Source organism: Sorex fumeus, unplaced genomic scaffold (assembly GCF_029834395.1).
Source record: "Sorex fumeus unplaced genomic scaffold, SorFum_2.1 ptg000054l, whole genome shotgun sequence".
Lineage (NCBI taxonomy): Eukaryota > Metazoa > Chordata > Mammalia > Eulipotyphla > Soricidae > Sorex > Sorex fumeus.
In genome coordinates, this window is record NW_026606111.1 from 3,285,736 (window position 1) to 3,313,631 (window position 27,896).

The following is a 27,896-nucleotide window of genomic DNA, read 5'->3' on the forward strand; positions in this document are numbered from 1 at the left end:
GCTCGTGGGCGGTGGCACGTCATCCCGGCGCGCCTCGACGCTCGGGGGAGCTGAGCGGGATGCGAGGCGGGGCCGGCGGCGGAGGCAGCAGCAGCGGGGCCGGTGAGCTCGGGCCGCTGCCGGGTCGGGGCCCCGGGCGCCGCCGCCGCACGAGGCGGGCGCGAACGCTCGGCCTGCGCAGCCGTGGGTAGCGGCCGGCCGAGGGAGGGGACCGAGAGGCCTTGGGCCTCACGGTCCGACCCGCCCGGGAAGTGGGATCGAGCGCATCCCGCTGGCCCGGCCTGGGCAGGACAGGGCAGGGCAGGGCGGGGGGACCCTGGGCCCCGCGGGGAGCGTTCTGGCCGACCCCGTTTCCTCTCGCGACAGGTGCTGTCTGCCGTGACCTGTCGCGGCGACGTGTGAGCTGCGCTCGCGAGATTTGGCCACGGGCGGAGCGGCGGTGGGCGTGGGAGGTCCGTGGCTTGGGCGCAGCCGCCCCTTGCCCCTGCTCCGCTACCGGGCTCAAGCCAGGACTCCCTGGCCTGTCAAAACTCAAGGTGTGCTGGGGAGACCGCGCCTGTGGCGACGGGCCAGGCGCACCGTTACTTGGGCAGGAGCGCCTACGGCCAGGTGCGTCCGCAGCGTGTCCGCGGCAGGTTGTCGGTCTACACGGTGCTCGCCTCTGCTCAGTTGGGTTGGATGCTTGACCTCTCAACCCGGCTGGGGTGTGGGAGTGGGGAGCGCAGTAAGTGGGTGCCTCCAGACGCAGCAGTTAGGGCTGGTCAGGAGCCCCACTCACCCTTGCCCTTGTCCCTCCCTGCCGTGCTGCGGGGAACAGCGCCTAGCCCCTGGGAGTCTACCGCCTCTCGGGTATTGGGTTGCTTCTCCAGAGCACCATGCAACTCTGGGTTAAGGGCTTTCAGCAGCGTCTCCTGGGTCTGAGCTGCTTGGATCGAAGCAGTGGACTCTGAAATGCTGGTTGAAGGCTGTTTCCCTGCAGAGACCCCCCACTTCCACACCCCCTCCCCTGCTGGAGCGCGGGGGCTGGGGTTTGGTCTTGCTCTTTCTACTCCTCGAGCTCCTTGTTGGTGCCTGGCAGCTGATTGTGCCATCCCAGTGCATGCAGGGGGCCGTGGCTGGGTGGTGGTCGAGGGGCTCTCCCCTCCACTGAAGGATCCTTCCCTGTAGGTGTCTGCCCACTCTGCCCAGCAACATGCACACACTGCTGTTCCTGAGCACACGGCAGGTGCTCCAGTGCCAGTCGGCCGCCTGTGAGGCTCTGCCCCTTCTTCCGCGAGAGCTTTTCCCCCTGCTGTTCAAGGTGGCCTTCATGGACAAGAAGACAGTTGTGCTTCGGGAGCTGGTCCACATATGGCCCTTCCCGTTGCTCAGCTTTCAGCAACTGCTGCAGGAATGTACTCACTGCAGCCGGGCGCTACTGCTGGAGAGACCCAGCACAGAGAGCATGCAGGCTGTGATCCTGGGACTGACCGCCCGGCTCCACACCCCAGACACCGAGCCCGGCACACAGCCCCTGTGCAGGTATGAGCTCTCAGGGCAGCCTCCAGTCGGGCAGGTGACAAATTAAGAAGGTTCTTAAAAGAGGTTCTAGTTCAATGTTAAGACACAGTGCAGTTTGGGTCAGTGACTTGTCCTGAGGTGGGTGGGTGTGGACTCTGCAGGTTGACCTGTCTTTGCTCTGCCATGCTTGCAGGAAGCACGCACTACGGGTGCTGGACATGACGGGCCTCCTGGACGATGGGGTGGAGCAGGACCCGGGCACCATGAGCATGTGGGATTGCACTGCAGCCGTGGCCCGCACCTGCATCGCCCAGCAGCAGGGCGGGACGGTGGGACCTGGGCTGGGCCCCTTGCCTGTGGAGGTGCGTGTGGACCTGCGGGTGAACCGAGCCTCCTATGCCTTCCTGCGAGAGGCGCTGCGCAGCAGCATGGACAGCCCGCTGCGGCTCTGCTGCCGGGACCTGCGGGCTGAGGACCTGCCCATGCGAAACACGGTGGCCCTGCTGCAGCTCCTGGATGCGGGCTGCCTGCGCCGCGTGGACCTGCGCTTCAACAACCTGGGCCTGCGTGGCTTATCCGTCATCATCCCACATGTGGCCCGCTTCCAGCAGCTGGCCAGCCTGCGGCTCCACTACGTCCACGGGGACTCACGGCAGCCCTCTGTGGATGGTGAGGACAACTTCCGCTACTTCCTTGCCCAGATGGGTCGTTTCACGTGTCTGCGGGAGCTCAGCATGGGTTCCTCTCTCCTCTCAGGGAGGCTGGACCAGCTGCTCAGGTGAGTTGGCCCCACTGCTGCCCCTCCTCCCTCCACGAGACCCTTCCCTGTTGCCTGACTCCTGTGTCCCCTGCAGCACCCTGCAGAGCCCCCTGGAGAGCCTAGAGCTGGCCTTCTGCGCTCTTCTGCCCGAGGACCTGCGCTTCCTGGCACAGAGCCCCCATGCTGTCAACCTTAAGAAGTTGGATTTGAGTGGCAACGACCTGTCTGGCAGCCAGCTGGAGCCCTTTCAAGGCCTGCTGCAGGCGGCATCTGGGACACTGCTGCATCTCGAGTTGACCGAGTGCCAGCTTGCTGACACGCAGCTGCTAGCAACACTCCCCGTGCTGATTCGTTGTGCCAGCCTCCGCTACCTCGGTCTCTATGGAAACCCGCTGTCCATGGTGGGGCTCAAGGAGCTTCTGAGGGACTCTGCGGCCCAGGCTGAACTACGCACAGTGGTGCATCCCTTTCCTGTGGACTGCTATGAGGGTCTTCCCTGGCCACCCCCTGCCTCTGTGCTGCTGGAGGCTTCCATCAATGAAGAGAAGTTTGCCCGGGTGGAGACTGAGTTGCATCAGCTACTGCTGGCCTCTGGCCGCGCCCATGTGCTCTGGACCACAGACATCTATGGGCGCCTGGCTGCTGACTACTTCAGCCTGTGACTGCAGGTCCTGGGGTCCAGGTGTGCCAGAGGCCCTCCCTCCTGGAGGTGTTTGGTTTCCTTATTCCCGTTGTCTGAGCCTGCCGTTCTACCCTGACTCTTGGCTGGATCCCAGGTTCTCCTTCACAGCCCGGCTTGGTTCAGCTGCTGTTTGTGGCCTTCTGCTGTCGTCGTCCTTTCTGTGGAACCTTCCTCACGTATCAGCTGCGAGCGCTTCTCTGGGCTCAGCGTAAAGGCGGGTAGCCCTGCGGTAGGCGTAGGGACAGGGACTGGCTTCCACAAGGATTGGGTCCCAGCTCTCAGGCTCCCTGTTACGGTTCTCCCTCCCTGGCATCTATGACACTGCCTGTGTGCTGGGCGTTTGGGACCAATGTGCACAGTGTTTGGAACTTCGGTTGTGCTGCTTTTTGTATGGCCTTAAGCGACTTGCCCCTCCCCTTTTCGCTAACAGACTGGGGTGGGTGTCGCCCAGGCCCTTGCGCATTCAGCGCGGAATGGGGCGGGGTGGGGGAGGTGTTTGCTCCCGGGCTCAGTGGGGTGTGGGGACCTACCCTCGCCGCCCTTCGTCCACGCCCGGACCCCACCACACACGGCTCACCCACACTGCACAGCTTCCACCCTTTACTGAGCCTGCGCGAGCCGCGTGATCCGCGCGCGCCCGCCCATCCGCCACGTCATCCGCGCGCGCCGCCCTCAGCAGCGCAGGTCGTAGGCCCGCGGCGGAGGCGGCGGCGGCGGCGGCGGTGGCGGCCGCCGCCCTCGCGCGGCCTCGGCCGCCGCCCCCTCGGCGAACAGGGGCTTGGAGCGGTCGATGACGAACATCTCGTGGCCGCGCTCGCCGCGGAGCTCCTCGAGCTGCGCGAAGGTGCAGGGCCCGTCCGCGTAGTCGCTGACGAAACTCGCGCCCTGGCCCGGTGGCGCCCGCGCTTTGGTCCCGCGGCGCCGCCGGCGGCAGATGGCCGCGGCCAGCAGCAGCGCCGTGAGCGCCAGCAGCGCGATGGCGGCCGCCACGGCCGTCTGCGTGGCCAGGCCCAGCGCGCGGAAGGCCATGCTGCCCGCTTCACGCGGCGGCGCCCGGGGCCCAGGGCCCGCGGGCGCGGGCGGCGGCGCCTGCGACGCGTTGACCCGCAGCTGGAAGGGCGCGCGGGCCGCGCCGCCCGCGTTGGCGGCCTCGCACTCGTACCTGCCGGCGTGTGCCGGCGTGACATTGGTGAGGAACAGCATGCCGCTCCCGGTGTCGGGTGCCCCCGGCCCGCGCTGGCCCTGCGCGCGGCCGGCCGGCGGGGCCTGGGTTCGCCGCGGCCCCTCGCGAGGCTGGGCCACCTTCCTCCAGGTCACCAGCGGCTGCGGGTAGCCGGAAGCCTGGCAGGCCACCCGCAGGTCCTCACCCAGGTTGGCCGTCACCTCCAGCGGCTCCACGTGCACGGAAGGCGGGATGCAGATGAGGCTGCTGCCGGAGACCTCCAGCAGGCTCTGCAGAGCCAGGCGCGGGGGCTCGGCACACACGATCTTCTTGTCCCTGGAGCTGAGCAGCCGCTGGCCCCCCGCCTTGATCCAGACTCCCAGCCAGAGCAGGGCGCAGTCACAGCGCCAAGGGTTCTCTGTGGGCAGAGCGGCGGTGGGCTTGCTGACTGTCCCGGGGCCCAGCCCCGCGCAGCTTAACTGGCTAGCTGGATCAGAAGCCCCTTCCCTTGCTCACAGAGTGGGGGGCCCTGGCATCTCTCGATTGACCGCACCCTTCCATTCACTTCCCTCTGATTCGCTTCTGCTTCCTGTCCCCACTCTGTCGGATCCAGGAAAAGCCTCTGCTCTTTGTTTGGAGTGAACCCAGCAGCATTAAATCCTCTCCTATGCCACCTGACTATCTGAGGTATTACCTCCTGGAGATAATCAGTGTCCGCTTCTCCTCCTCGTGGCCAAAAGTGCAAACCCCTCCAATCTGCCCAGCAGATTCAGGGATCCTCCTCTTTCTTACTTGCCTTCCTAAGAAGAGCCCCTGAGCTGCCTTCCCTCAACCCTATTCCTAGCCGACCCAGTTGCAGTGGTGCCGTGGCCCTGAGCACCGCACAGTGTATGCCCGGGCCCTTTTGCCATTGCCACCAAAGCCTCGTGGAGCCCCCTTACACCCTGTAAGTGGTACCTGTGAGGCGTAGGACCTGCAGGCTGGCCAGCGGCTGCAGGACCTCACGGCTGATGGTGCCCAGCTGGTTCCTGCTAAGGTCCAGCAGTGCCAGTGAGGACAGCCCACTCAGTGCCTGGTCTTCCAGCAGCTCGATGCTGTTTTCCTGCAGGTGCAGCTCCTGCAGTCGCTGAAGCAGGGACAGGAGTTGAGGGAAAAGGGCCCCGGGCAACGGATTCCCTCCTTCCCAGGGCAGGCTGGCTGGGATACTTTTCTTCCTGTTGCATGCCCAGGAGGCCCCCTACCCTTGATGCCCCGATTCTCACCGGCAGGTGCAGGAAGGTGAAATCCAGCAGTTGCACCAGTTGGTTACCAGCCAGGTAGAGGATGCGCAGTTGGCTCAGACCAGCAAAGGCGCCCGTGCGTAGGCCCTGCAGCCTGTTGCCAGTGAGCGCCAGCTCCAGGAGGCGGGGCTGCGTCCGGAATGCTCCGGGCTCGAGGGCACGCAGGCTATTGTTGTGCAGGTAGAGGTGGCGCAAGGCTGCGAGGGGCGCCAGGACACCAGGCTCTAGGTGCTCAATGCTGTTGTCTTGCAGGAACAGTGTCTGAAGCAGGAGGGAAGGTGGGTGACTGCGGTGCCCGGCGAGGTTCTCCCTCTGATGGTGCTAACCCCGTCCTCCTGTCTCAGAATCTCAGCTCATACAGGACCCACCTGTGTCCCGGCAGGGATTCCAGACGGGACAGCGCGCAGCCTCAGGGCACCACACTCCACAGTAGCGCTGTAGCAGCGACAGTTGTTGGGGCAGCCCACAGCACAAGGCGGGGACCTGGGCAGTGGCAGCAGGAGCAGCAGCAGGAAGGCGGGTGCCCCTGGGGCCATCTCCCACGGGATCTCCGGGGGGGCAGTCCCTCCGCGGCCTTCCCCCTTCCGGGTCGCCCCTGGGACACGCCTCCTGAAACACAGGTTGGCAAGCCTGCCCCCAACCTGCGAGCAGGCAGCATCAGCATGTGGGAGGGACTGCCTGGTGTCTGATAGCTCAAAGATCCATTCAAGAATATCGTCTAGTTCCGTTTTTTTTTTCTTTTTTGGGTCACACCCGGCGATGCTCAGGGGTTACGCCTGGCTCTGCACTCAGGAATTACGCCTGGCGTTGCTCAGGGGACCATATGGGACGCTGGGGATCGTACCTCGGTCAGCCACGTGCAAGGCAAATGCCCTACCCGCTGTGCTATTGCTCCAGCCCCCTCTAATTTCGTTCTTACAGAGACAGCCTCATAGGATTGAGGATATCAAATCCCATATGAAACCCAGAAAGTTTCAGGGCTACTGCTCAGTTCCTTGGGGGAGAACCACTGGCCTGTCTCCTTACCCTTTCCCTGCCAGGATCAGGAAAGGCTGTGCTGCCTCATATATCAGCCACCGGCCACTCCTGGGACTGAAGGTATAGCCAGACAGTTTATGGAGTTGGGAGCACAGAACACGTGGGGGTGAGGACTGGGGCCAGGTCTTCAGGCACAGGCTACAAGGGGAAAGATGCCAGCAAGCACATCCCTTTCCAACAGGGCTGCTCTGTGGAGGCCTCCCTGAGGCCTTGCAAGCCAGAGACTGGGGCAGATGCTCCTTTTGATGCTTCCAGGACAAGTCAAGCTGCAAGTGTTGTCCATTGCTGCCTTTAACTGCCCTCCCCCACCTGGGTCACAGGGAGATCAAAACCCTTTCAGGGTTTGCTGGAATAGCTTAGCTAGAATTGGGATTTAGGAATGACAGTATTGGGGCACACCTGGTAGTACTCAGGCTCCTCCTGGCTCAATGCTTGGGGGTTGCTTGTAGTCTACCAAGCTCTCTAGCCAGAGCTGGGTTCCCCCCTCCCCCAATCTCACATCCAGTGGTGCTCTGGACTTACTCCTGGCTCTGCATTCAAGGCTCAGGGGACCAGTACATGGTATCAGGGATTTTACCTCGGTTGACTGCACCTTGCCCACTGTTTATTGCTCTGGCCATGCGTGTTTTCTCCCTGAACGTATTGGTGAAACTGGTAAGGAGGTGGTAGGAAATGGTCTTCTACCTGGGAGGGCTAGGCAGATCCCTACAGAGGGGCCTGGGGTCCCAAAGGGCTTCAGATGTGGTGTCCCCAGTGGGCTGAGACTGTGAAGGAGTGAATGGCATGCTGGGTTCGTACACACAAGACTGATCCTAGACAGGTGGAAGGCCTGAGGTTAGTCCTGGACGTGTGCCCAGTTCTGAAGATGTAGAACCTGGCCAAGGAGCCAGCCCACCTGGAGACAAGATGAAGTTGAGGGTGTGCCGTGCCGTCCTCAGGCCCCCCTCCAGTGTCTCTCTGCTGATACAGGTGAGTCACCAGGAAAGGGACCCTGTGGTCCTTGCTGTGTGTTTCTGTCTTGTTCTGAAAAGAGTTTTTTTTTTTTTAAATTTTGGGTGGGTGGGTGAGTGCACACCTGGTGATGCTCAGGGGTTTCTCCTGGTTCTGCACTCAGGAAGCACTCCAAGCTGTGCTCAGGAGACTATAGGATGAAAGGGATTTTATCAGGTTGGTCGCATGCAAACAAGTGCCCTACCCTCTGTGCTATCCTCTGGCCCTTGAAAGTCTAACGACTTAGAATCACTAGAGAGGAATCAGGTCCAGCAAAAGTTTTAATGCGATAGTGTTGACCCAGGCAGAAGACCCAGGTATCTCAGGATGTGTGATATTCTCCAGAAGCTGGGAACATGCTCTGGGCCCGGGTTCCAGTTCCTGAGCAGAGGCTGCCGAGGGGTTCTCCTCCCCCGCCTGATGGCAGGGACTCTCCCTCCGGAGGGGAAGGAACGGGCACGCTCTTCGGGACTGGGCACGGCCATTCACACTCACGTCCGTGTACAGAGGGAGGGGCCGGGCCAGGGCGAAGGGGAGGCCAGTTCCCGGATCCTTTAACCCAGAGGGTTCCCCCTAATTCTGCTGGGTATTGTGGACGGCCGCTGTCAGTCCCGGGGCGTCGGGGGCCGGGTGGGGACGTGGAGGCGAGGGGAGGGAGCCCCGTGACGCCGCAGCGCGCGGTCGCCTATGATGTGCCCCGCATCCCACCATAGCGCTGATCGGTCCCCAGCCTGTTCGTGTCCGGGCGTGGTCCCGCCGCCCCCGCCCCCGCCCCCGCCGACCTTGGGTCGCGCGCCAGCTCACCTGACGCTCCCGCGCCGCCGCTCCCCGCCGAGCCCCCTGTGGCCCCGCCAGCTAGCAGCGCCGCGCGGGGAGGAGCTGGTGCCGCTTGCGCACGCGCGCCGAAGCCCTCACGCGGCCGGGCCAGCCGCGGTCAGCGTGGGGCAGCTCGGAGGCCCGCGGTCGCAGGCTGGGCTCAGCCCGGGCCCGCGACCCCGCCCGGGGTCCCACCGCCCCTCCGCCCGCCGCCCGCGTCCGACGGGGCCGCGGCAGCACCTCGGACAGCGGCGCGGGGGCGGGGCGGGGCGCGGGCTCCGGCGCGCACGCGCGCTCGGTCGGGGCGCGTGCGCAGCGGCGCGGGGGGCGCGGAGGCGCGGGGGCGCGGGTCAGGGCCGCTGAGCGGCGAGCAGAGGGGCCAGGTCCATCGTGAGCGCCAGGCGGCGGCCCTGCCAGCGCACATGCGAGGGCTGCGCGGGCTCCCCGCGCGCGTACTCGAAGCAGGCGCTCAGCTCGAAGGCCAGCGCCGAGCTCACCAGGCCCACGCCGCCCGCGCGCTCCGGCGCCGGATGGTACAGGCGCCCGTTGGCGGCCAGGGGCAGCAGGCGCTCGGGCTCGAAGGGCACGGCCAGGGCCTCCCCGCCGCCGCAGTAGGAGAGCCGCGGGGGTCCCGGGCCCACGGACAGCAGGTGCGTGAAGACCACGGGCCGGTCTTCGCAGCGCAGGAAGTTGCGCTCCCGGCCGCAGGGCGAGAGGAAGGGGAAAGCGGCCTCGTAGCGCCCGCTGCGGTTGAGTCTCAGGCGCGAGAAGAAGGTGACCAGGAACTGCAGGTCTGGGGGAGACGGGAGCGGCTCAGCACCGCGCGTCCCGCGCCCCCGGAGGGCCGCCGGGAAAAGAGCGCAGGGGTACCTTTGAAGCAGGTGGTGAAGTTCTTCATTTTGGAGTCATCCAGGAAAAGCTGCAGGCGGAGGAGGGGGCTGGAGCCGGGGAGTCCGGTTTCCGCCCCGCCCCGCAACCCTGGCCAACTTTTACCTCCTCCTCCTCAGTGGGGCGGCCCCTCCGGGGGGCAGCAGGGAGGGGTGGGGGGCTGGGGAGTGGGGCGCGCTAGGGGGTGTCAGGCGAGGGAGGCGGGGTGCGGGGCCACCGCCCCTTCCGGCCCCTTCCCCGCCCGGCGCCCGGGTCGGCGCCGGCGCTGCCCACCTGGCCCTGATGATCCACGTAGTAGAAGTACTCGCGCGTCCGGGGCTCGGGGCTCTGACCTTGAGTGTAGGAGACGCCCCCGTCTCTGCTGAGAGCCCGGGCTCCCCGGCAGCGGGCCAGGGCCAGGGCCCGGGCCCGAGGTGCCCCGCGCAGCGGCCACATTCTCCGCGCGTGCCGGAAGCTGCGAGCGGGTCACGCGGGTGCGGCGTTGCGCGAACTCGCGGCCCCCCGGGGCCGCGGCCTGGGGCGTTGGGTTCCGGCCGGCCGCGCTCTGGCGTTTAGGTCCCCCCACCCCCTGGGAGCTGAGGATTTCAGGCTCGGAGAGCAGCGATCAAGACTCACTTGGTCACTTGCAGTAAACTGGCCTGTCCCCTGCTCCACATCCTGCCCAGCTGCAGCGGGCCGATTTAGGGCGCAAATAAAAAGAAGTATCAAACCAACATGTCTGGAAGCTTGTGCTCGAGTGAGGGTCGGGGTGGGAGGTAAAAGGCGCCCCCATCAAACCGTGAATTCCGGGGTCATCTCACTTTGGACCACCTCCCACCCTACCCCCTACCGGCCCCCCAGATATCACAGCAAGTGACTGGCCCTGGGCGATGCAGCCCAGTTGCCCCTGCAAGGAACCGCGAGGCGGAGGGAACAGGCACGGGCCATGGCTCGCAGTCTCCATTCGTCCTTTATTCAAATGCGGTCACCTCTCAAGTCCATGCGTCAGAGCAACTCAGTGCCCAGCTTCCTCGCGCTGGCCCCAGCACCCAGACAAGGTCGCGCCCAGGGCAAAGCCAGGCCGCGCAAACCTGGGCTCTTTTGTTTTTAATAAATAAAAGCTCAACTCTAAAAAATATATATATATAAACTGGGGAGAAATCATGTTTACAACAATTGTAATTAAACGGAAATGTACAGACTGAGTCGAGGCCTCACATCCAGCTCCTCAGCCCCCCACCCCCACCCCGCCCCCGGGCTCCTCAGGAAGGGGGTCTGGGCTCTACTGGCCCCATCTGTGGTTCTCTCTGCTGCAGGTTTGGCTTGGGGATGGGCCAGGTTTGGGTTTTTGGTCAGAAGAAAGGATGAAGAAAACAAAGGAATGATATAACAATTTGCTCTCTAGAGAGGACCAGCAAGGACGGCTCAGAGATAAATAGCATTTGGGTTAAAACTATGTCATTAGCAAATTTAGTTCTTATATCTTTCAGTCTATTTATATCTCTATACACGGGCGAGTCGGGGTGCAAGATAGATGCTGAATTTATAGTTACACGAAGAAAAATACTCTCGCCCCTCCCCCCTTCCCCCAAAATGTCTGGCCAGCCCTGCCCCCACCCACAGGACTTTGGTTTGGGGAGGCCTGCCAGGGCCCTGGGCCAGCTGGTGTCCCATGACTGGGCACACTCAATCGAGAAGCAGCGGCAGGGTCCCGGAGGGCAAAGCTTTGGGCCAGGAGACCCGGGGACCGGGGCGGGAGGGCGCAGAGGAAAGAGGGCAGCGGGCAGGGTCCAGGCCGCGACCAGGTGGGGCGCATGAGGCCCCGCCAAGGCGGTGACGCGGCAGCTCGCCCCGAGTAGGGCTTGTGCTCTTGGCCACTCGGGAGGGGCAGTGTCGCTCGGCTCCAGGAAACAAGGCACTTTCTCGGGGCTGACCAGTTGTGGGCGAGGCGGCCCCACGGTAAGTGGCCGCCAGGTAGGGGCGAGAGGCGCCCTCTCCACGGGGCCTCTGCCCTAGCCGTGTCCTCGGGCCGGGTCGTGGGTAGGGAGTGTGGGCCAGGGCGGGGCGGCCGCGCCTGACATGCAATCTCTGTGGCCGGGCACCCCCCTGCCCTCCCCACACGCCCCCGCCCGCGCCCGCCCTCCGGCTCCGCATGCTATAGCACGCCCTCCATGAAGCTGGTGTCCAGGTGCTGGATGAGCACGCGCAGGAAGGACATCTCCTTGCGCGTGTTCTCAAAGATGACCCGCGGGTCGTCAGATCGGCAGCGTAGGCAGTTGGGGGCCATCACCATGGCGAGGTTGCTGACGTCCATCTTGGTGATGGCCACATTGGCAGGCTGCACGAACACCTGCGGGCGGGACAGGAGCCAAGGGGGGCGGTGGTGGAGCACAGGGCGTGGAGGGATGTGGGTGGAGCGGGAGGGACCCGGGGTGGGCGGGGCCTGGGAGGCGGGACCCAGGGCGGGCGGGGACCAGAAGCAAGCGGGACGCGGGGAGGGCGGGGCCTAGGGGGTGTCCGGGTGGGAGGGAGGCGGGTGGGGGTGGGGCCGGGGCCGGGCGAGCACCTGAAGGAAGCGGATGAGGTAGCACAGCACCAGGCGGTTGATGCGGGGCAACGCGTGCACCACAGCCACGGCGGCCTCAGGGCTCTCGTAGTGCGCGATGCACTGCTCGTAGAATTCGTGCGGGATCAGGGGCTCCTCCAGCTCCCGGTACCACAGCTTCAGCAGCGACGCTGGGGCACAGGCAGGGGTGGGGCTCAGTCTGGCCTGGGGCACCCCCAGATGGACTAGCAGCCAAGGACAGGAAAGTAGGAGTACGGGCAGAAGGTGGTACGTGGGTAGGCAGGGGTCCAAAGTGGCAAGGGTCTATGTGGGAGATGGACTGCAGGGCCAGAATCTGACGTCCTCACCCCTCCTGGACCCTGGGGGTCTGGGCTTTGCCAGGAGCCAGAGGGGTAGAGTACTTCTTCCAGGAGTGAGTAACAGCTTGGGAGACGCGGGGTCACACTGCCTCGGTCAGACCCAACCAACTGTGGAGGGCACTGGGCTTACCAGGGACATGGGGGTCCTCCAGGCCTGTGGGCACTTTCCACTGATCCACCTGCAGCTTCAGGGCATTCACCTCATCGATGTCCCCAGGGACTCTGCAGAGCACAATGAGGGTTCAGATATCAGGGAGGGGCTGGGTTGGCACAGGACTAGGGGTCCAGTGAGGTGTCGCTATCCACTTTAGGCCTTTGCTGGCTGCCCCATGAAGAGCCACTGGGCCTGAACTCGCAAGTCTTGGGTGCCCACCACGATGACAGGCCATCACTGGGCACAGGCTACTGGGTGGTGCCGCGCCTGCATCAGGCCTGCAGGGCTGAAGCCTGAGGCCCATATTACGAGGTACCTCAACCCTACCCCGTGTGAGCCGCAGAGGGCTTGGGTCTCCAGGCCTCTCAGCTAGGGTCGGAGCATGAAAGTGGGCTCAAGTGGGCTCAGTGGGCCTGATAACCAGCTGCTGCTGCCTGCTACAAACAGCTGAGGCCCCCGTGCCCAGTCCTGACGACAGCAGCACCTGAAGATGCCTTCTGTCTGGTCGCCGTTGAGTGCCAGCACCTCCTCGGACAGTCGTGTCTGCACCCAGGGCAGCTGGCGGTCTGGGTAGCGCTCCTTCTGCATGCTCATGACCTCCTGCAGTGCACTGCCAAACATGGAGGGGCTAAACACCGCGTTCTTGGCGTGCCGAATCTCCTCCACGTTGGGTTTCTTCAGCCCCTGCAAAGACACCCGGTTGTGCTGAGTGTGGCTCATGAGGGCAGCCTCTCCTGCCCACAACATCAGCTTTCTGCTTAATGTAATCGATGCCACAACTGCCCAGACCCTGTTTACTGTGGCTGCCTCCTGCTGAGCCCTCAGCTGCACCCTGAAGCTTCAAGTGACCTGCTTGGGACATGGGACAAAGTGGGGAATCCTGGGCAGTCCAGGCCTCGGAGAAGCCAGGTGAGACCCCTGGAGTGTGACTGAGCTTCAGCAGCAGCTCAGGAGTCCAACTGTGGCTGTTTTCCATAGAGAGGCATGTAGGAGGATGAGGAGAGGCAGAAAGGAGATGGGAGATGGAACACCTGGGGGGAAAAGGCCAAGCGCGTAAGCTTTGTGGCAGGGTGGCCGGGGCCTCCCCCTTGCAGGTCAGGAAGGGGTTGTGGGCAGGCGCTACCAGGTGGCAAGTGGTTCTAACAGGAGCCTGTGCCTGCCCTGCCATGAGATACAGGAGAGAAGCTGTTCAGAACTCTGATTTCTGGGGTGCCCCACCCCGAGGCAGGTCTGGTCCAGATCTGCGTGGGCGCTGGATGCTCCGGCCAGGAGGGCACTTGCTCATCTTTGGAGTCCACCCTACAGCGAAAGATTGGGCCCCTCGGCAAGCACCAAGCAGCTCCTCTGCACCCTGCTGTGCCCTGGGTGGGCTCCCCACAACTATGTCCACTGCCTCTTCCACGCCCCACATGCAGGTTGGACTCCAGGGGAGCAGAGCCCTGCAAGGACTGGGGCTGGCGGAACCAATCTCCTTCAGATCCCTCCCAGCTTCCCCCCAGGCCAGCTCCCCCTCCTGCTCCCCCTGCCCAGCTCTACCTTCTTAGCCCCGGTCAGGGCTGCCTTCTGCAGCTTGTGGTAACAGTACTTGGCGTATGTGCTTATCGCCACCCCTGGAAAAGAAGGGGTACCGGTTGGTCTGATGGTGGTGTGTGGGCCACACCAGCCAGTTCCAAGAGAAGCAGCAAGAGGGATGAGAAGAGGCAGCTCCTGTAGTAGTCTTGGGTCCTGACTGGCCCGTGCAGGGCAGTGTCCTTCAGAGAGACCCATAAGTAGGTGCCAGCACCCCTTCCTTCACCGTCGGCAGAGCTGGCTAGGAAAGGGACCAGAACAGGAAGAATGGCCCGGTTCTCAGGGCGCTCTCTCCAGCAGACCCAGAGGGGTGGGTGGGTGGGTGATGACAGCTGCTTCCACCAAGGGCCGGGGCTGAGCAGAGGGGACTGTGAGCTGGCAAGGCGGCAGCCCCAGCTCTCCAAAGTCACCTCTGTCCAGGAGTCGGGGTGTGGCCACCAGCCTGATTGAACTGGGAGCAGGGCAGGCCCCCAGTGTGAAGGAAACTCGTGGCAACTGGGAACTGCCAGCCAGCAACCATGGCCAGTGGAGGGCTGTCTCTGGCACTCCCAAGGGCTGAAGGTATGAGCAGGAAGAGGGCTGATGAAAGCCACCAGACAGACAGAGCCCAGGCTGGCACATTAGAGTAGCAGCAGGAAGCTAAGAAACACTGAGAGCCCAAGTCTGGGGTCTGAGGGGCAGAGGACAGATGCAGACCTGGGCGTGTGGCCTGGTCCACTGTGGGCCCTTCAGGGGTAGACTCAAGCCTGGGATCCACAAGTCTGCCGGGGGGCAGAGGGAATGGGGAGAAGGGAGAAGGAGAGGAGAGGAGGTTAGAGACGGGAGGGGGGGAAGAGAAGGGAAGGGGAGAAGATACAGGGCAAAGGAGAGGAGGGGCAGAGCGATTTACCTTGCTACTCAATCTTTGGCACACCATATGCTTCCCAGAGCCCCACCAGGAGTAATTTTTGAGCGTAGAGCCAGCAGTAAGCCCAGAGCACTGCTGGGTGTGCCCCAAAACCCAAAGCCCAAACAGAAAAGGAGGGGAGGGCTGAGGAGAATAAGGGGGAGGGGGAAAGGGAAGGGGGAAGCAAAGGAGGGCAGAGGAGAGGAGAAAACGGGAGAGGAGAGGTGAGGAGGGCCAAGCAGTGGACTGGAGCAGTGGCAGCTGGTATCCCGGGAGGGGCGGACAGGCCTTAGTCCTTGGGCTGACTGCTATGCTGGCTGAGCACCTCCTGTCCTGACAGGGGACGGCCTGCCCTGGTCCCTGGAGAGCAGAGCATGGGCGTGGCTGCTGGGCAACACAAGGCACGGCAGACACGGCCCCAACCATGCCCACACATGTGCTGCTCCTCTCAGGCACAGCTCCTGGGCCCTGAAGACCCTGGGCCCCTCACAGCCTGTCTGGGCCTCAGTCCCCTTCCTGGCAAGCCCAGGCAGTGCTGGGGATACGCCCAAGCCTGTCCTAGTCTGTGGGGCTGTCTCTGGTGTCCCGGCACCATGGCCTCCCACTCAGGGTGCTCAAGGCTCCTCCCAGTTGTGTGTGTGGGGGGGGGGGAGGGGGACAAGGACTCAGAGCCTCCCCAAGAAGACTGAGATCAGTGCTGCGGGGAGGAGGCGGGTGCCGGTGCTAGGAGGGACAATAACAGTCTCCTCCAGATGGAGACCGGACTCTCCTGGAGTGTGGGGAGACGCTGGGGGTCCCCGCCCTACTACATAAGGTCCTCGCTGACTTCTGTCTGAGCTCCCGGCCCATGTCCCTCACGGTACTCTCACCTCTCACAGGCCTCATCCCCTTGGACTGGCCCTGCCACCGCAACCTTGCCTACAAGTGAGCGTCAGGTCTGCTCCCTGGGCCCCTCAGCCATGGGACAGTGAGTGCGCAGCCCCCCAGCCCAGAAGCATTAGAGAGAGGCCAGGCGGCCAAGGCCGGAGCAGAACTGTGCAGAGCTGTGCACAACGGGAGGGCCCTACCATCCGGCTCCTCAACATAAGGCTTGGGTTTCTTTCTCAACTTGGATTTCTTCTTAGTGTTCCTTTCCAGGAGCTCTCTCATGTGCTGTGTCACTGGGGAGCAAACAGAGCCATGAGGACGCAAATACACGCCAGGAGCACAGCCCCCCCCCAGCGCAGACAGGCCCTGGGACGCGGAGGGCCTCCTGGGGGAGAGGTGCAAGCTTCCTTCGGAGCGGTTTGGGCAAGAGACACAGCCCAGCCACAGTGCCCTGCATTCAGCCACCCGGGCCACCTCCCACGGCCACACAGGGACTCTGGGCACGCCACACATAGCCAGCAGGTACCCTGGACGGAGTGAGCAGCCCACAAAGCAGGAGGCACTGCAAGCATGACCAGTGGGTGCACAGAGGGCAGTCCCTCACCAGGAACCGGCTCACTGCACGCGCTGCCCCTGCCTCTAACAGGGAGGTGCTGGGTTCTCAGGTGTGGCACACAGCCCCAACCCCACAGGACAACTCTGGTGAGAGCACGTTTCCCAAATGCAAAGCAAGGATTAAGGTAATCTTAACCTGTGTGTGTGTGTGTGTGTGTGTGTGTGTGTGTTTCATTTTGTTTTGCGGCCACATCTGGCTATACTCAGGGTCGACTTCTGGCTCTGTATTCAGGCATTACCCCTGGACAGATCAGGGGATCACATGGGGTGCTGAAGATCAAACCCAGGTCACCACGTGCAAGGCAAGTGCTCTGCCCTCTGCACCACTTTTTCTGCATTTGGAGACTCAATTCTCCCAGTCCCACACAGGGGAAAACCACGTGTTCCCACCCAGTGCACCTAACTGAAAGGACCTGAAGCCTCTGTCCTTCTACCCAAACTGTGCTGTCTGAATCCTTACTTGGCGTTCTAACAAGGCTTGAAATCATATAACATGAATCCCCCTCACTCTTAGATGTTTTCAAAAGTTCTCCCTCCTCTCCTTTCTTCTTTTGGGCTGTTCGAGGTCCTTGATGCTTTCTGTGAATTTTAGAATCAGCCTGTTAATTTTTTTCCTTTGCGGGGGGAGGTGTGTTGGGGTCCTGGGTGGAGGCTTGCTTACTCCTGACTGCACTCAGGGATCACTTCTGGCGATGCTTGGCGGACCATCTGGGTACTGGGACCATCACTCCAGTCTCACGAATAAATTTTTTTTTTGGTGGCAAGAAGGGAACTATACACAGCTTTACTCAGGGATTATTTCTGGCCATGTGCTCAGGAGTAAACACTGGCAGTACTCAGGGGATCACGTGGTACCAGGATTCAAACCAGCGTCAGCCACATGCAAGGCAAACGCCTTCTTGCCTATTCTATTCCTCTGGCCCTAACACTTTAGTTGATACCACGATCTTGTAACTGCTCACTCCCTCCTTTGGGCAGAGTCCATCCCTGCCACTAGCTGAGGCATTTCAAGCTGGATGCTGACCACCCAACCCAGCAATGGCTGTTTTCCAGGAAGAGATGAGATGCACAGGTGACAGCTGCTCTCCAGGGGCTGCACCTCTTTTGTGGTGCTTGTACACCCTTGCCTTGCACACAGCAGGAAACCACCTGCAGGACGAGGGGTCAGAGATATCTGAGCTTCAAGGGTCCAACAGTGGAGCTGCCAGGATCAGGCTTAGCCCATGTGGGCACCAGGATCTGAATCATGGCCACACGCCTGCAAGGCTGATGTGTAGCCCCATACTTCTCCACCCGACTTACTTCATATATGCCTCTTTCTCACGCTCCACTGGTTCTATTCCTAGTCTGCAGCATGTATCAAGAATGGAATGTTGAATTGTGTCATATCTCTTTCTATACCTGTTGAAGGGATCAAGTTTTTCATTGCAGTTGTTTTTTGCTGATGTAGTTATTAACACTTCGCTCCTTTCCCCTCTGATTTGTGAAGGTCTAGGCTCACGTACTTAGTTATGGTGCTTGGCTGTGCACATTTGGTTGTGGGATCCACACCTAGCACATGAGGTGCTGACGATCAACTTCACAGAAGGAACTCCACCACTGATCCATGTCATGGCAGCTGCAGTGCAGGAGTTCTTTTTCTTTTAATTTTTCCCCACTCTGTTGATAATGCAATAAATTGGTACAGAATGAACTGGGGAACAGTTGCTCCACTTCAGTTTTGATAGAATTGCTATACAAAAGGAGAATTTAGCAGTGAAGTCATCTGGACCTTGGGAATTCTCTTTGCAGAAAATTTTTTTAGGTAACAATATAATTATTTTGACATGTGTGTTTTTTTTTTTACACACCTGGCAATGTTCAGCAGTTGCTCCTAGCTCTGCACACAGGAATCACTCCTGGTAATGAGTGCCTGAAGGACCAAACCCAGGCTGGCCGTGTGCAATGTAAAGCATCCTACCTACTATACTATCTCTGTGGCCTACTCTAGTGTTTTCTTTTTTATTTTTATTGCCTTTTTTGGGTCACACCTGGCAATGCACAGGGGTTACTCCTGGCTCTGTGCTCAGGAATTACTCCTGGTGGTGCTCAAGGGACCATATGGGATACCGGGGATTGAACCCGGGTCGGCCACATGCAAGGCAAACACCCTCCCCTCTGTGCTACTGCTCTGGCCCCGTTTCCTATTTTTTTAAACTAAATAATCTTTGGTAGTGTCTTCAAGGAATTTTTTAATATTCTATAAATCATCAAATTTATTGGCATAACAGTTGTTCATATTTCCTTGTTATTATCAGTATTTCTCAAAGTGGGAGACTCTCCTTCTGGGGGTACTGCAAGCAGCCCAAAGAGCCGTCCAAAGCAGCCCTCCTCTGGCAGCAGGAGGGCCGAAGCGACAGCACACAGCAGGGAGGCATTTGCCTTGTATGCAGTCGACTCAGGTCAGGTTCAATCCCTAGTATCTCATATGGTACCTCGAGCACCACCAGGAGTAATTCCTGAGTGCAGAGCTGGGACTAACCAGCTGAGACTAACCAGCTCACATGCATCATTGCCGGGTGTGACCCAAAAAGCCAACAAATAAATAAAAATTAAGAGAGGAAAAAAAAAAGCAGCAGGAGCCGTAGACACCACTGGGGGTACTTCCTGTTAGGTCTCTTAAAGAAGGAAGATTTCCAGGGCAGCATTGAGTGATCTGGGGCTCGGGGCCACTCCTGGCAATTCTCACCAACTAGGCCAGTGGTTCTGTGCTGGGGTGTGAGGACATCCTGTGTTGCTGGGCGTTTTCTGGGCACCTCCTATGGAGCTCAGGGGACTACAGAGCTATACCCAGTGATACTAGAGAATTATGAGGTGTCAGGGATCAAACCATGGGTGGCCGCATGCAAGGCTTATGCCTTCACTTCTGTGCTCTTAGGTCTCTGAGTGCCTATTTGTATGAAAAGAGATGGCAGGCCAAGTAAGTCTGGGAATATGTTTTATAACTTTGAATCTGTAGTGACATTATCTCATATTTGATATTGGTAATTTATTCTTTTCTCCTCTTGTCTGGATTAGTGTGGCTGGAGGCTTTTAAAAATATCAACTTTTGGGACTGGAGCGATAGCACAGCGGGTAGGGCGTTTGCCTTGCACGCGGCCGACCCGGGTTCGATTTTCAGCATCCCATATGGTCCCCTGAGCACCGCCAGGAGTAATTCCTGAGTGCAGAGCCAGGAGTAACCCCTGTGCATCGCTGGGTGTGACCCAAAAAGAAAAAAAAAAAAAAACAACTTTTTATTTAGATTTTCTTGTTTTCCTATCTTCTCTTTCACTGATTTGGTCTTCACTATTTCCTTTCTTCTGCTTACTTATAAATACTATTTCTTCCTGACTTTTGGGGCAACACCTGGCAATGCTCAGGGCTTACTTCTGGCTCTGCATTAAGGAATTAGTCATGGTGGTTCTTCGGGAACTATAAGGGATGCTGGGGATTAAACCTGGGTTGGCTATGTACAAGGCAAGTGCCCTATCTGCTCTACTATCTCTCCAGCCCCCCCCCCCTTTTTTTGCTTTGGGGCCACACCTGGTGGTGCTCAGGGTTTACTCCTTACTCCTGGCCTTGTGCTCCAGGGATTACTTCTGGTGGGGTTCATGGGTATAGGACTGAACCTGGATAGTCCATGAACAAGGCAAGTCCACGTGTCTGCTCACTGTTCACTGACCTCTGTCCACTGTGTATTATCTCTCCAGTCTCCCTTTTATAAGTTCCTTCAAGTAGAAACTGAGGTTACTGATTTGAGATCTTATAAAGGATTTCAGGCCCAAATAGGTGCTTAGGCTGCATCCCACAAATTTTAATAGGTTTTGTATTTTCCTTTCTTCCAATTCAAAATGCTTTATTTCCCTTTGGAATTTTACTGGTCCATAGGTTATTTTGTTCCCAAATACTAGAGACTTTGCAGATAAACTTTGTTGCTGGCCGGTAGTTTAGTTAATTCCACTGTGGCTACGGAGTAGATTTTTGAGGTTTATGCTGTGTTATACTGAGATTTACATGGCTCAGAATATTTTCCACACCAGACTGGAGTCCAGAGTTCAGGTTCAGGATGGGTGCAGAACCCAATGCTCTGAAGCAGTTGTTTCTTTAACATACTTTTAAACAGGTCCTTCTATTTTCAGCATCAAGGACATCCCAGCCTCAAACCGTGCTGGAGGGAGTTGGCTCCGCACCTCTGAACTAAGACTCTGATCCCTGCTCCAGCTTCGTGGCTTCCCCACCTGCTGGCACCCACCTTTTTGGTCTCCAATCCAGTCCTGCCACTTGTCCATGAACTTTTCAGATTCCAGACTTGGCTATATTTTTCTCCCTTCCCTTCTCTTCCCTTCCCTTCCCTTCCGAGATTGTTTACTTATTATTTTTAAATTTTTGGGTTTTGGGCCTCCCCTGGCTCACTGCTGGGGGCTGTTCCTGGTGTAGTTGGGGGTCCAATGTGGTGCCGGATCAAACCCAAGCCTCCTGGATATAAAGCATGCACTATAGGCCTTTGAGACATCTCCCCATTCCCAATGTGTCTTATTTTATAATGATTTAAAATACACGCGCGATTTACCATTTAAAAAAATTTTCATTGTACAGTTCAGTGGCATTGAGTATACATTCGGATTGTGTGCAGCCATCAAAACCTACTACTTCCCAAACGTTTCCAGCTTCCCAAATGAAAACCTCGCCCCTAATATGATCACCATTGTCTCCTAAACTTCGGGCCCGCTAAGGTGTTTTCTGTCTCTGCTGTCAGGGACCATGTGTATGTGGCATCAGAGCACTGGTCTGCCTGGCCCAACAGTGCAACCTGAGCCACTAGTCTTTTCTTTTTTGAAGCTGAGCACTACTCCAACTCAACATATGTATCAGATTTACTTTTGTTTTGGGGCCACACCTGGCCCTGCTCAGTGGTTACTCCTGGCTCTGCACTTAGGAATCACTCCTAGCATGCTTGGGAGACCATACAGGGCACTGGGATGGAACCCAGGTCAGCCCTTGTGCAAGGCAAGCACTCCAACTGCTGTACTATCACTCTAGCCCCAAATACCATTTTTTTCTTTTTTTTTTTTTTGTTTTCTGGGTCATACCCAGCCGATGCTCAGGGGTTATTCCTGGCTCTGCACTCAGGAATCACTCCTGGCGGTGCTTGGGGGACCATATGGGATGCTAGGAATCGAACCTGGGTTGGCTGCGTGCAAGGCAAATGCCCTACCCGCTGTGCTATTGCTCCAGCCCCTCAAATACCATATTTTGTTTACTTATCAACTGATAGATAACCAAGTAGCTTCCAGATGTTGTCTGGTATGAACATGAAGGTTCAGCTTTCTACTAATTTTTTTGGTAAGTACTCAGAAATTAAACTTCTGGATCCCATAGTAATTCTATATATAATTTTTTGAGTAATTGCCATTCTGCTTTTCACACGGCTACCTATCATGCTTTTTTTTTTTTTTTTTGGTTTTGGGGTCACACCTGGCAATGCACAGGGGTTACTCCTGGCTCATGCACTCAGGAATTACTCCTGGTGTGCTCAGGGGACCATATGAGATGCTGAGAATCGAACCCGGGTCGGCCGCGTGAAAGGGAAACACCCTACCCGCTGTGCTATCGCTCCAGCCCCTCATGTTACACATTCTTGAGATTATATTCTTCCATTAAAAAAATTCCTTCACTGTTCTTTCAGCAGGAGTATGCCACCCTTACGCGGAAACCACTCAGGAATGCATGCACTCTGGCAGAAATCATGGAAGAGCAGGTGTGTATGAGGCTCTGAATCGCAGTCTTTTGGTGTGCCTTTGCAAAGGAAAAGAGGGGGCAGTCCCTGGGAGACAGGCTATGGCTGGTGGTGCCTGGCACAATGGGGTGGTCTTGTGGCCTTGTCTGAAACAAGTTAGGCCAGTACGAGGGCACAAGGACCGGGGATTACTATCCCTAGGGTAGTGACCAGATAGCAGTCATGGTACAGGCTAATGCAGATGAGTCAAAGATACAGTTCTAAGCGAGATGCCACACACAGCAGCCAGGCTCACTGGTGACCTTACTGTTGCCTCTGAGTCTTCAGACTTAGCATTCTTGTGTCTGGCAGATGTCCACCATGAGTGGGACCTGGGGTTGGGCTGGGGCTCTGGCTGCGGGACACGCTGGTACCACAGACGTGGGGCTATATGTGACAATTCAGATGATATGGCACCAGGAGACCACCTGTGCCTTTGTCAGGGGACCTCAAGGCCAGACAGAAGCCCTTTACTTTTTCCTTCCGAGCCAGGACTACATATAAGCACCAGGACAAAGATGCACAAACTTAATGCTACAGGGTACCCCTGCTGGGGCTCTCTGCACAGCCCTGCTGGCAGCCAGCCTGGGAGCGTGTACACTCCCCGCTCACTCACCTCTGTACTCGGGAAGGTCCAGAGGACTGTAGGCAGAGTTGTGGCTACACACTTCTGAGATGCTGCCTAAGGGCTCTGGCATTTTGGGTTCTTATGGAAGAGGCTGGGTGATCCATGAAGCTCACAGGACTCCACTTCTCCCAGAAAGGCCTAGAAGGCCAGGGTAGGGCCAGGCCACCTACAGCTGTGTGTCTGCACAGAGGGAAGTGGCCTGGGAGAGGTGTGAACGCTGCCAAAACCAGCTTCACAGACCACATACCTAAGGCAATACCAGATCGCTTCTAAGAACCCCCCTGAAGCCTGCTGGGTGGTGCCTGCCAGAAATTCTCCAGAACTGACAAAGTACGGCTCAGTAGCACAATCTGGCCAGTGACTGGCAATAGTTACTCACACCCATAAAGCTGGCCCTGGAGGGCACAAATGAGTGTGCACCATCTGAGCACCAGGGTGGTGGCTGGGCCCTCTGGACACTAAGGTCAGTAGACTGGTGCTGGCACGACCCCGGCCCTGGTTCTCCCCCACAGTGCAGGCCTAGCCTTTAAGGGTCCAGGCAGAATCAGTGCCCTGCTGAGCTGCAGGGGGCTTCCAGCACGTGCCACTCCCTCCTCGGACCCCTAGAAGCAGCAAGCCTAACTCAGGTCTACTGGCATCTCTGATCTGCATCAATGTCCATGCTAACACTGGTGACTCCACTCCTGCCTGGACCAGGCACCCCCTCTCACCTGTGGCAGTTGAGATAAACCTTCCAGGGGAAGGATGGCTGAGTGAAAACAATCAGTTTACCCGAGTGACCTCGGGAAGCCAGCTGCGATGGCCTCAGGACACCCACCCTTATCTAGCCTCGTCCTCAGGCCTGTGCCAGGGTGTTCTGTGGGTCTTCTCAAGGCCCCAGTGTTGAGGGGTCTCGAGGAATAGACACCACAGCAACAAATCCAGGTCCTACCTCCCAGAAGAAAGGTATATGTATGAAGGGGTGTCCCCAGGCGTGTTCAGCAGGCCAGGGAGTCCGGCCACCTCCCCAACCCCACCCCCGGCTCAGCGGGGCCCCTGGGCCAGGCCTTACCTTTGGTGTCATTGACGGGGTCCATGTGCCGGTAGATGTAGCCCTCCAGGTAGGAGTGGAACTTGGGGGTGGGTGGGAAGAAGGCCAGACAGATGGCCATGAGCTCCCAGCCCCGGGCCAGGCTCTCCAGGCGGAAGTTCTCTGTGGTCTGCCGGCACAGCTGGATGTAGAGCTCGTCCCGCAGACCCTGCACGCTCCAGCCCTTGGTGGCGATCTCCAGGGCCACATGAAGTGGGTCTGCCTTGGCACGCCGGTCTCCCATGTACATCTGGATCAGCTTGAAGATCTCACAGGCCTCCTTCTTCACGTGGCGGTCACTGGTCACGATCATGGGCTTCTTGATGGACTCGCTGCTCCAGGCTAGCATGTTGGCAATGGACACCTTCCGTCGGAACAGGCCCTGGGTGTGCTTGTTGAAGTGCTTGGAGGCCCAGTTCTCGATGTCAGTCTCCGAGGATGGCTTGCGGAGCGTGAAGGTGGGGAACACGCAGCTGGCGCTGGGCATCACGCTGCGTGTCTGCCGGCTGCTCTCAAACTGGGCACAGGTGCCAAGGTCCTCAGACTGAGAAGGACAGAGGGGCTGTAAGGGATGGGGGCACCCTTGTGGAAGACACCCCGAGGTGGGGTGAGGAATTAGCACCCTCCTCCCACCCCCACCCTGGGCTTCCAGGACACAGGGCATCTGACATCCACAAAAGGGTACAGATGCTGCCCTCTGCTGGCTGGTGCTGTTCGCTTCTGGGCGGGAAGATGGGGAAAATTCCAGATGCAAAGTTTGCCTGAGAAACGCAAATGCTTCTCTGGATCCATCACAGGCTTGTCCCTCCCTGTCACTTTGCCCCACTCCCTAACAATGAAGCTGCTTCCTGCTGCTGCTGCGTGGCCATCAGGATAGTGCTGTCATGCCTCTGGTTTTGGGGACACAACAAGAGTTGGAAATTTCCCAACCCCCAAAGTATCTGAGCAAGCAGCCAGCTAGGACCACAAGCCTGAGTGGCGGGGGGGGGGGGGGGGAGAATGGGGGACACAGGTCCTTCAGGGCACATCTTCCCTGGGGAGGTTGGACAAGCACTCGGGAGCTGGCTGTGGAGTCCCAGCCACTAGGGCTCCGAACACTTCCCAGAGCACAACCTCAGCGTGGCTTTCCTGCATGGGCAGGGCCAAGGGATGGGGGCCAGAACCGAGCTGCGTGTCAGCCCACAGCCGGACAGAGGCCGGTACGGCAACTCTGCCTCAGCCTGAAACTGGAGTGTGTGTGCATGTCTGCAGCAGCTGGGGTGACTGTGTGAGGCTGCTGTGGCCTCTGCCCTGCGGCATCTCCACTGCCCACCCGCCAGCACACTCACAGGCAGAAAATGGCGGCACAAGGTCTCCGGCCCGCAGTGCTGCGCCACGCCTGGGCAGGGCCTTACCTGGGAAGGGTGCAGGTAGGGCTCGGGGGAGGCCAGGTTGGTCTGCACGGACACACTCTTCTCCAGCAGGATCTGGGGGAAGGCCAGCCTCTCCAAGGCGCCCCTCTGCCAGTGCTTGCTCTCCTGCTGGGCCAGCGCCTCGTCCTCACTGAAGGCCCGCACCACAGGCCCGGGCATGGGCAGCGGCACGGCCCCATCGCTCTCATAGCCCGAGCCATCCTGCTGTGAGTCCCAGCTTCCCCGCTGCTTCATGTGGAAGTGGGCCTGCTGGGCCTCCCACGCCAGCCGGGCCTGCGCCAGGAAAGGCTCAGTGGCGGCCCGGACGCCATCCGCCTCCCCCACGCGGCTCTCCGCACGCTTGGCGGGGGCGAGGCTGGGCCCGCATGGGGAGCGCTCCTCGGGCAGGGGCTGCTCTCCGGGCAGCTCGTGGTCCCCAGGGCCCTCTGTGGAAGAGGCGCTGGGGAGGTGGCACAGAGAGGGGTTCCTGCTCTTCCTTTTGCGGGTGCCTGGGGAGTAGCCCAGGGAGGAAATGGTGTCCTGCTGGCTAGACCAGGACATGGCGTCCTCCTGAGCCTGGGGCAGGGGTGTGGCTGGGGTGTGCCGCAGCTCTGGCCCCTCCATGCTGCTGTAGTCCCCAGAGGTGATCCCCAGGCGCTGGTCCCTCAGCAGGCCAAGGCTGGGCTGCAGGGAGAGGGAGCCACCGCTGGGGTTGGGCATGTACTTGTGCCGCGGGCCTGCACGCAGCTTGGGGCTGGAGCCGGCCTGCTCCACGTACACCAACTGCCGCACATACTCCTTGCCCGCAGGGCTGTACTCCAGACTCAGGAAGCGCTCTGGACACTTCTGCCGGGTAAGCACCAGCTGCTGGTAGGGTGACGCCGAGGCCGGCTTAGGGGACTGGGGGCAGGGGGGTGGCTTGCGGCTCGGAGACCGCTGGGGAGAGCCAGTCTCGTATTGCACGTCCATGGGGGGCTCATCATAGATGGGGGCCTGGTACTCCACTGGGGGCTCCTCGTACAGTGGGGGCTCATAGGCGTAGCGAGGGGAGGAGGGCTGCGAGTCCACGGAGGGCTTGCGAGGCTGAGCCAGCAGCGGGGAGCAGCTCCCCAGCTCGGCCCTCTTCAGGAAGGGCGACGGCCGCCGCTCTGAGAAGAAGACGGGACCGTCTGTGTCCGGGGCGAAGGTCTGCAGGCCGGGCGAGTGCTGGCCACCAGAAGGTCTGCGGGAGCGGCTCCCCACTGGGATGTCCAGCGGGTAACCGTTGCCCTGAGGGGAAAAGAAGCTGGGCTCCCGGTCTGCAACTTTGATCAGCATGCGCTCCTTGGTGCCCGAGTTCCATCGGAGGGAGGAGGTCCTGCAGGAGAGAGAGGGACACGTTCTGGGAGGTCCTGGGAGGGGCTTGGGGAGAGGAGTACCACAAGACACAGAGGCTGCGGCAGGAATGGGGTAGCCAGGGAGTCTTGGGGATCCACGGTATGACTGGGAAGCCAGAAGCGGAAGGACCACCACAATCAGCCTGGTTCTGAACCACGGCTGTGTCAGTGAGGGCTGAGGGCCGGCTGGGGCTGGAGAAATCACTCAGTTGGTAAGGCGTTTGCCTTACATGCAGCCAACCCGAGTTCAATCCCCAGCACTTCACATGGTCCACCAGGAGTGATCCCTGAGCACAGAGCCAAGAGTAAGCCCTGAGCCCTGCTGGCTTTTGACCCCAAAAATCCAGAATGACAAAAAGCAAGAGTTGGTCTGTCAGCAACGCCATTCCCCAGTGTGAACTGCCCCTTCCAGTGCCCTGGGGAGCGGCTGAATGAGCCTCACTTGTAGCCCTTGCTGCTATCCACCAATGTGCTCCCAGCCAGGCTTCTCAGTGTGAACCTGGGTGTCGTCCTGGCCCAGCTGAGGCCCTGAATCTATTCTATCCCCGAGATGGCCTGACATGCAGTTCCGTATCCATCTCCAAACAGCACATTCCGCTAGCTGCAAGCAATTGCATCTGCAGGCTATGCTCTTGCCTGTATTTTCTTTGTTTTGGGTCATACCTAGGAGTACGCAGGGATCAAATTGGGGCTGGTCAGGGCTGGTGTGATAGTAAAGTGAGTAGGCTGCATGTCTTGCACACAGACAACCTGGGTTTGATCCCTGGCACCCCATATGGTCTCCTAAACACCATCAGGGGTGATCCCTGAGCACTGAGCCAGGGTTAAGTCCAGAAAACTACTGGTGTGCCCCCAAAACAAAAATAAAAACTGAACTTGGGTAGGCAACATGCAAGGGAAGTATCATAACTCCTGTTCTATTTCTTCAGTCCTCGTAAAAGTCTTCTTCAAACAGGACACCACCGGGTGCTGGGGACCGAACCTGAGCGTCCTGTGTGCAAAGCATTTACTCAGTCTACTGAACTGTATCTCAACTACTCTTTGACTTTTTTTTAGGCCACACCCAACCGTGGTTGGACTGACTCCTGGCTCAGTCCTTAGGAATCATTCCTGCGGGGGCTCAGTGGACCAGAGGGGGTACTGGGAATTGAAGCTGGATCAGCAACTAGCAAAGCAACCACCCTGTCCACCATGTTACTGCTCCAGTCCCTCTTCTTTGATTTTTTTAAAATCTGCTTTTCAGCTTTCCATAGAGATTTTATACAGATGGGATCCTAAAAAAAAAAAACCCTTTTATTTTTACTTCAGTGTTCTGTCAATTGCTAATACAGAGAAAAGCAACTGATTTTTTTCTCATGTATTTCTGATTTATTTATTTTTTATTAAAATTTTTTTTTAGGGGCTGGAGCAATAGCACAGCGGGTAGGGTGTTTGCCTTGCACGCAGCTGACCTAGGTTCGATTCCCAGCAACCCATATGGTCCCCCGAGCACTGCCAGGAGTAATTCCTGAGTGCATGAACCAG

At 59.2% G+C, this 27,896-nt stretch overlaps 4 protein-coding genes across 5 annotated transcripts in view; 1 reads left to right on the plus strand and 3 right to left on the minus strand.

The window, feature by feature from the left end:
- Window positions 1-59: 59 nt before the first annotated feature.
- LRRC14 (leucine rich repeat containing 14) lies at window positions 60-3,277 on the plus strand. 2 transcript variants are annotated; one of them, XM_056125281.1, is made up of 4 exons: window positions 60-102; window positions 1,168-1,521; window positions 1,694-2,278; window positions 2,355-3,276. In XM_056125281.1, exons 2-4 carry the CDS (start codon window positions 1,193-1,195, stop codon window positions 2,920-2,922), a joined length of 1,482 nt encoding a protein of 493 aa, XP_055981256.1. In that variant the 5' UTR covers window positions 60-102; window positions 1,168-1,192; the 3' UTR covers window positions 2,923-3,276. The 2 variants fall into 2 exon arrangements, with proteins under 2 accessions (XP_055981256.1, XP_055981257.1); XM_056125282.1 differs by lacking the exon at window positions 60-102 and adding an exon at window positions 490-609 and having other exon boundaries at window positions 2,355-3,277.
- A 337-nt stretch (window positions 3,278-3,614) lies between these two features.
- Window positions 3,615-5,953, minus strand: LRRC24 (leucine rich repeat containing 24). The gene is made up of 4 exons (XM_056125426.1): window positions 5,753-5,953; window positions 5,367-5,645; window positions 5,062-5,230; window positions 3,615-4,522 (listed from the first exon to the last, which is right to left on the minus strand). The coding sequence occupies exons 1-4, from the start codon at window positions 5,918-5,920 to the stop codon at window positions 3,615-3,617; spliced, it is 1,524 nt and encodes a 507-aa protein (XP_055981401.1). The 5' UTR covers window positions 5,921-5,953.
- Window positions 5,954-7,675: 1,722 nt separating this feature from the next.
- CUNH8orf82 (chromosome unknown C8orf82 homolog) lies at window positions 7,676-9,650 on the minus strand. The gene is made up of 3 exons (XM_056125293.1): window positions 9,390-9,650; window positions 9,099-9,147; window positions 7,676-9,021 (listed from the first exon to the last, which is right to left on the minus strand). The coding sequence occupies exons 1-3, from the start codon at window positions 9,549-9,551 to the stop codon at window positions 8,579-8,581; spliced, it is 654 nt and encodes a 217-aa protein (XP_055981268.1). The 5' UTR covers window positions 9,552-9,650; the 3' UTR covers window positions 7,676-8,578.
- A 1,582-nt stretch (window positions 9,651-11,232) lies between these two features.
- Window positions 11,233-27,896, minus strand: part of ARHGAP39 (Rho GTPase activating protein 39) — a 62,611-nt gene continuing 45,947 nt past the window's right edge. Inside the window, exons 5-12 of the mRNA XM_056125296.1 lie at window positions 25,000-26,353; window positions 23,588-24,149; window positions 15,697-15,789; window positions 13,711-13,784; window positions 12,659-12,858; window positions 12,151-12,242; window positions 11,662-11,831; window positions 11,233-11,445 (exon numbers count right to left, since the gene is read on the minus strand). Coding sequence (XP_055981271.1) covers window positions 11,251-11,445; window positions 11,662-11,831; window positions 12,151-12,242; window positions 12,659-12,858; window positions 13,711-13,784; window positions 15,697-15,789; window positions 23,588-24,149; window positions 25,000-26,353 — 2,740 coding nt within the window. The 3' untranslated portion in view covers window positions 11,233-11,250. The remainder of the gene's footprint in view (window positions 11,446-11,661; window positions 11,832-12,150; window positions 12,243-12,658; window positions 12,859-13,710; window positions 13,785-15,696; window positions 15,790-23,587; window positions 24,150-24,999; window positions 26,354-27,896) is intronic.

Coding starts and splice junctions, on each gene's coding strand:
- LRRC14 (XM_056125281.1), top strand. CDS start 1,193: ATGCACACACTGCTGTTCCTGAGCACACGGCAGGTGCTCCAGTGCCAG. Junction 1,522..1,693: donor GGCACACAGCCCCTGTGCAG/GTATGAGCTCTC, acceptor CCATGCTTGCAG/GAAGCACGCACTACGGGTGC. Junction 2,279..2,354: donor AGGCTGGACCAGCTGCTCAG/GTGAGTTGGCCC, acceptor TGTCCCCTGCAG/CACCCTGCAGAGCCCCCTGG.
- LRRC24 (XM_056125426.1), bottom strand. CDS start 5,920: ATGGCCCCAGGGGCACCCGCCTTCCTGCTGCTGCTCCTGCTGCCACTG. Junction 5,231..5,366: donor TCACCTTCCTGCACCTGCCG/GTGAGAATCGGG, acceptor TCCCTGCTTCAG/CGACTGCAGGAGCTGCACCT. Junction 4,523..5,061: donor GCAGGTCCTACGCCTCACAG/GTACCACTTACA, acceptor CTCTGCCCACAG/AGAACCCTTGGCGCTGTGAC.
- CUNH8orf82 (XM_056125293.1), bottom strand. CDS start 9,551: ATGTGGCCGCTGCGCGGGGCACCTCGGGCCCGGGCCCTGGCCCTGGCC. Junction 9,148..9,389: donor ACGTGGATCATCAGGGCCAG/GTGGGCAGCGCC, acceptor CTCCGCCTGCAG/CTTTTCCTGGATGACTCCAA. Junction 9,022..9,098: donor CTTCACCACCTGCTTCAAAG/GTACCCCTGCGC, acceptor CGTCTCCCCCAG/ACCTGCAGTTCCTGGTCACC.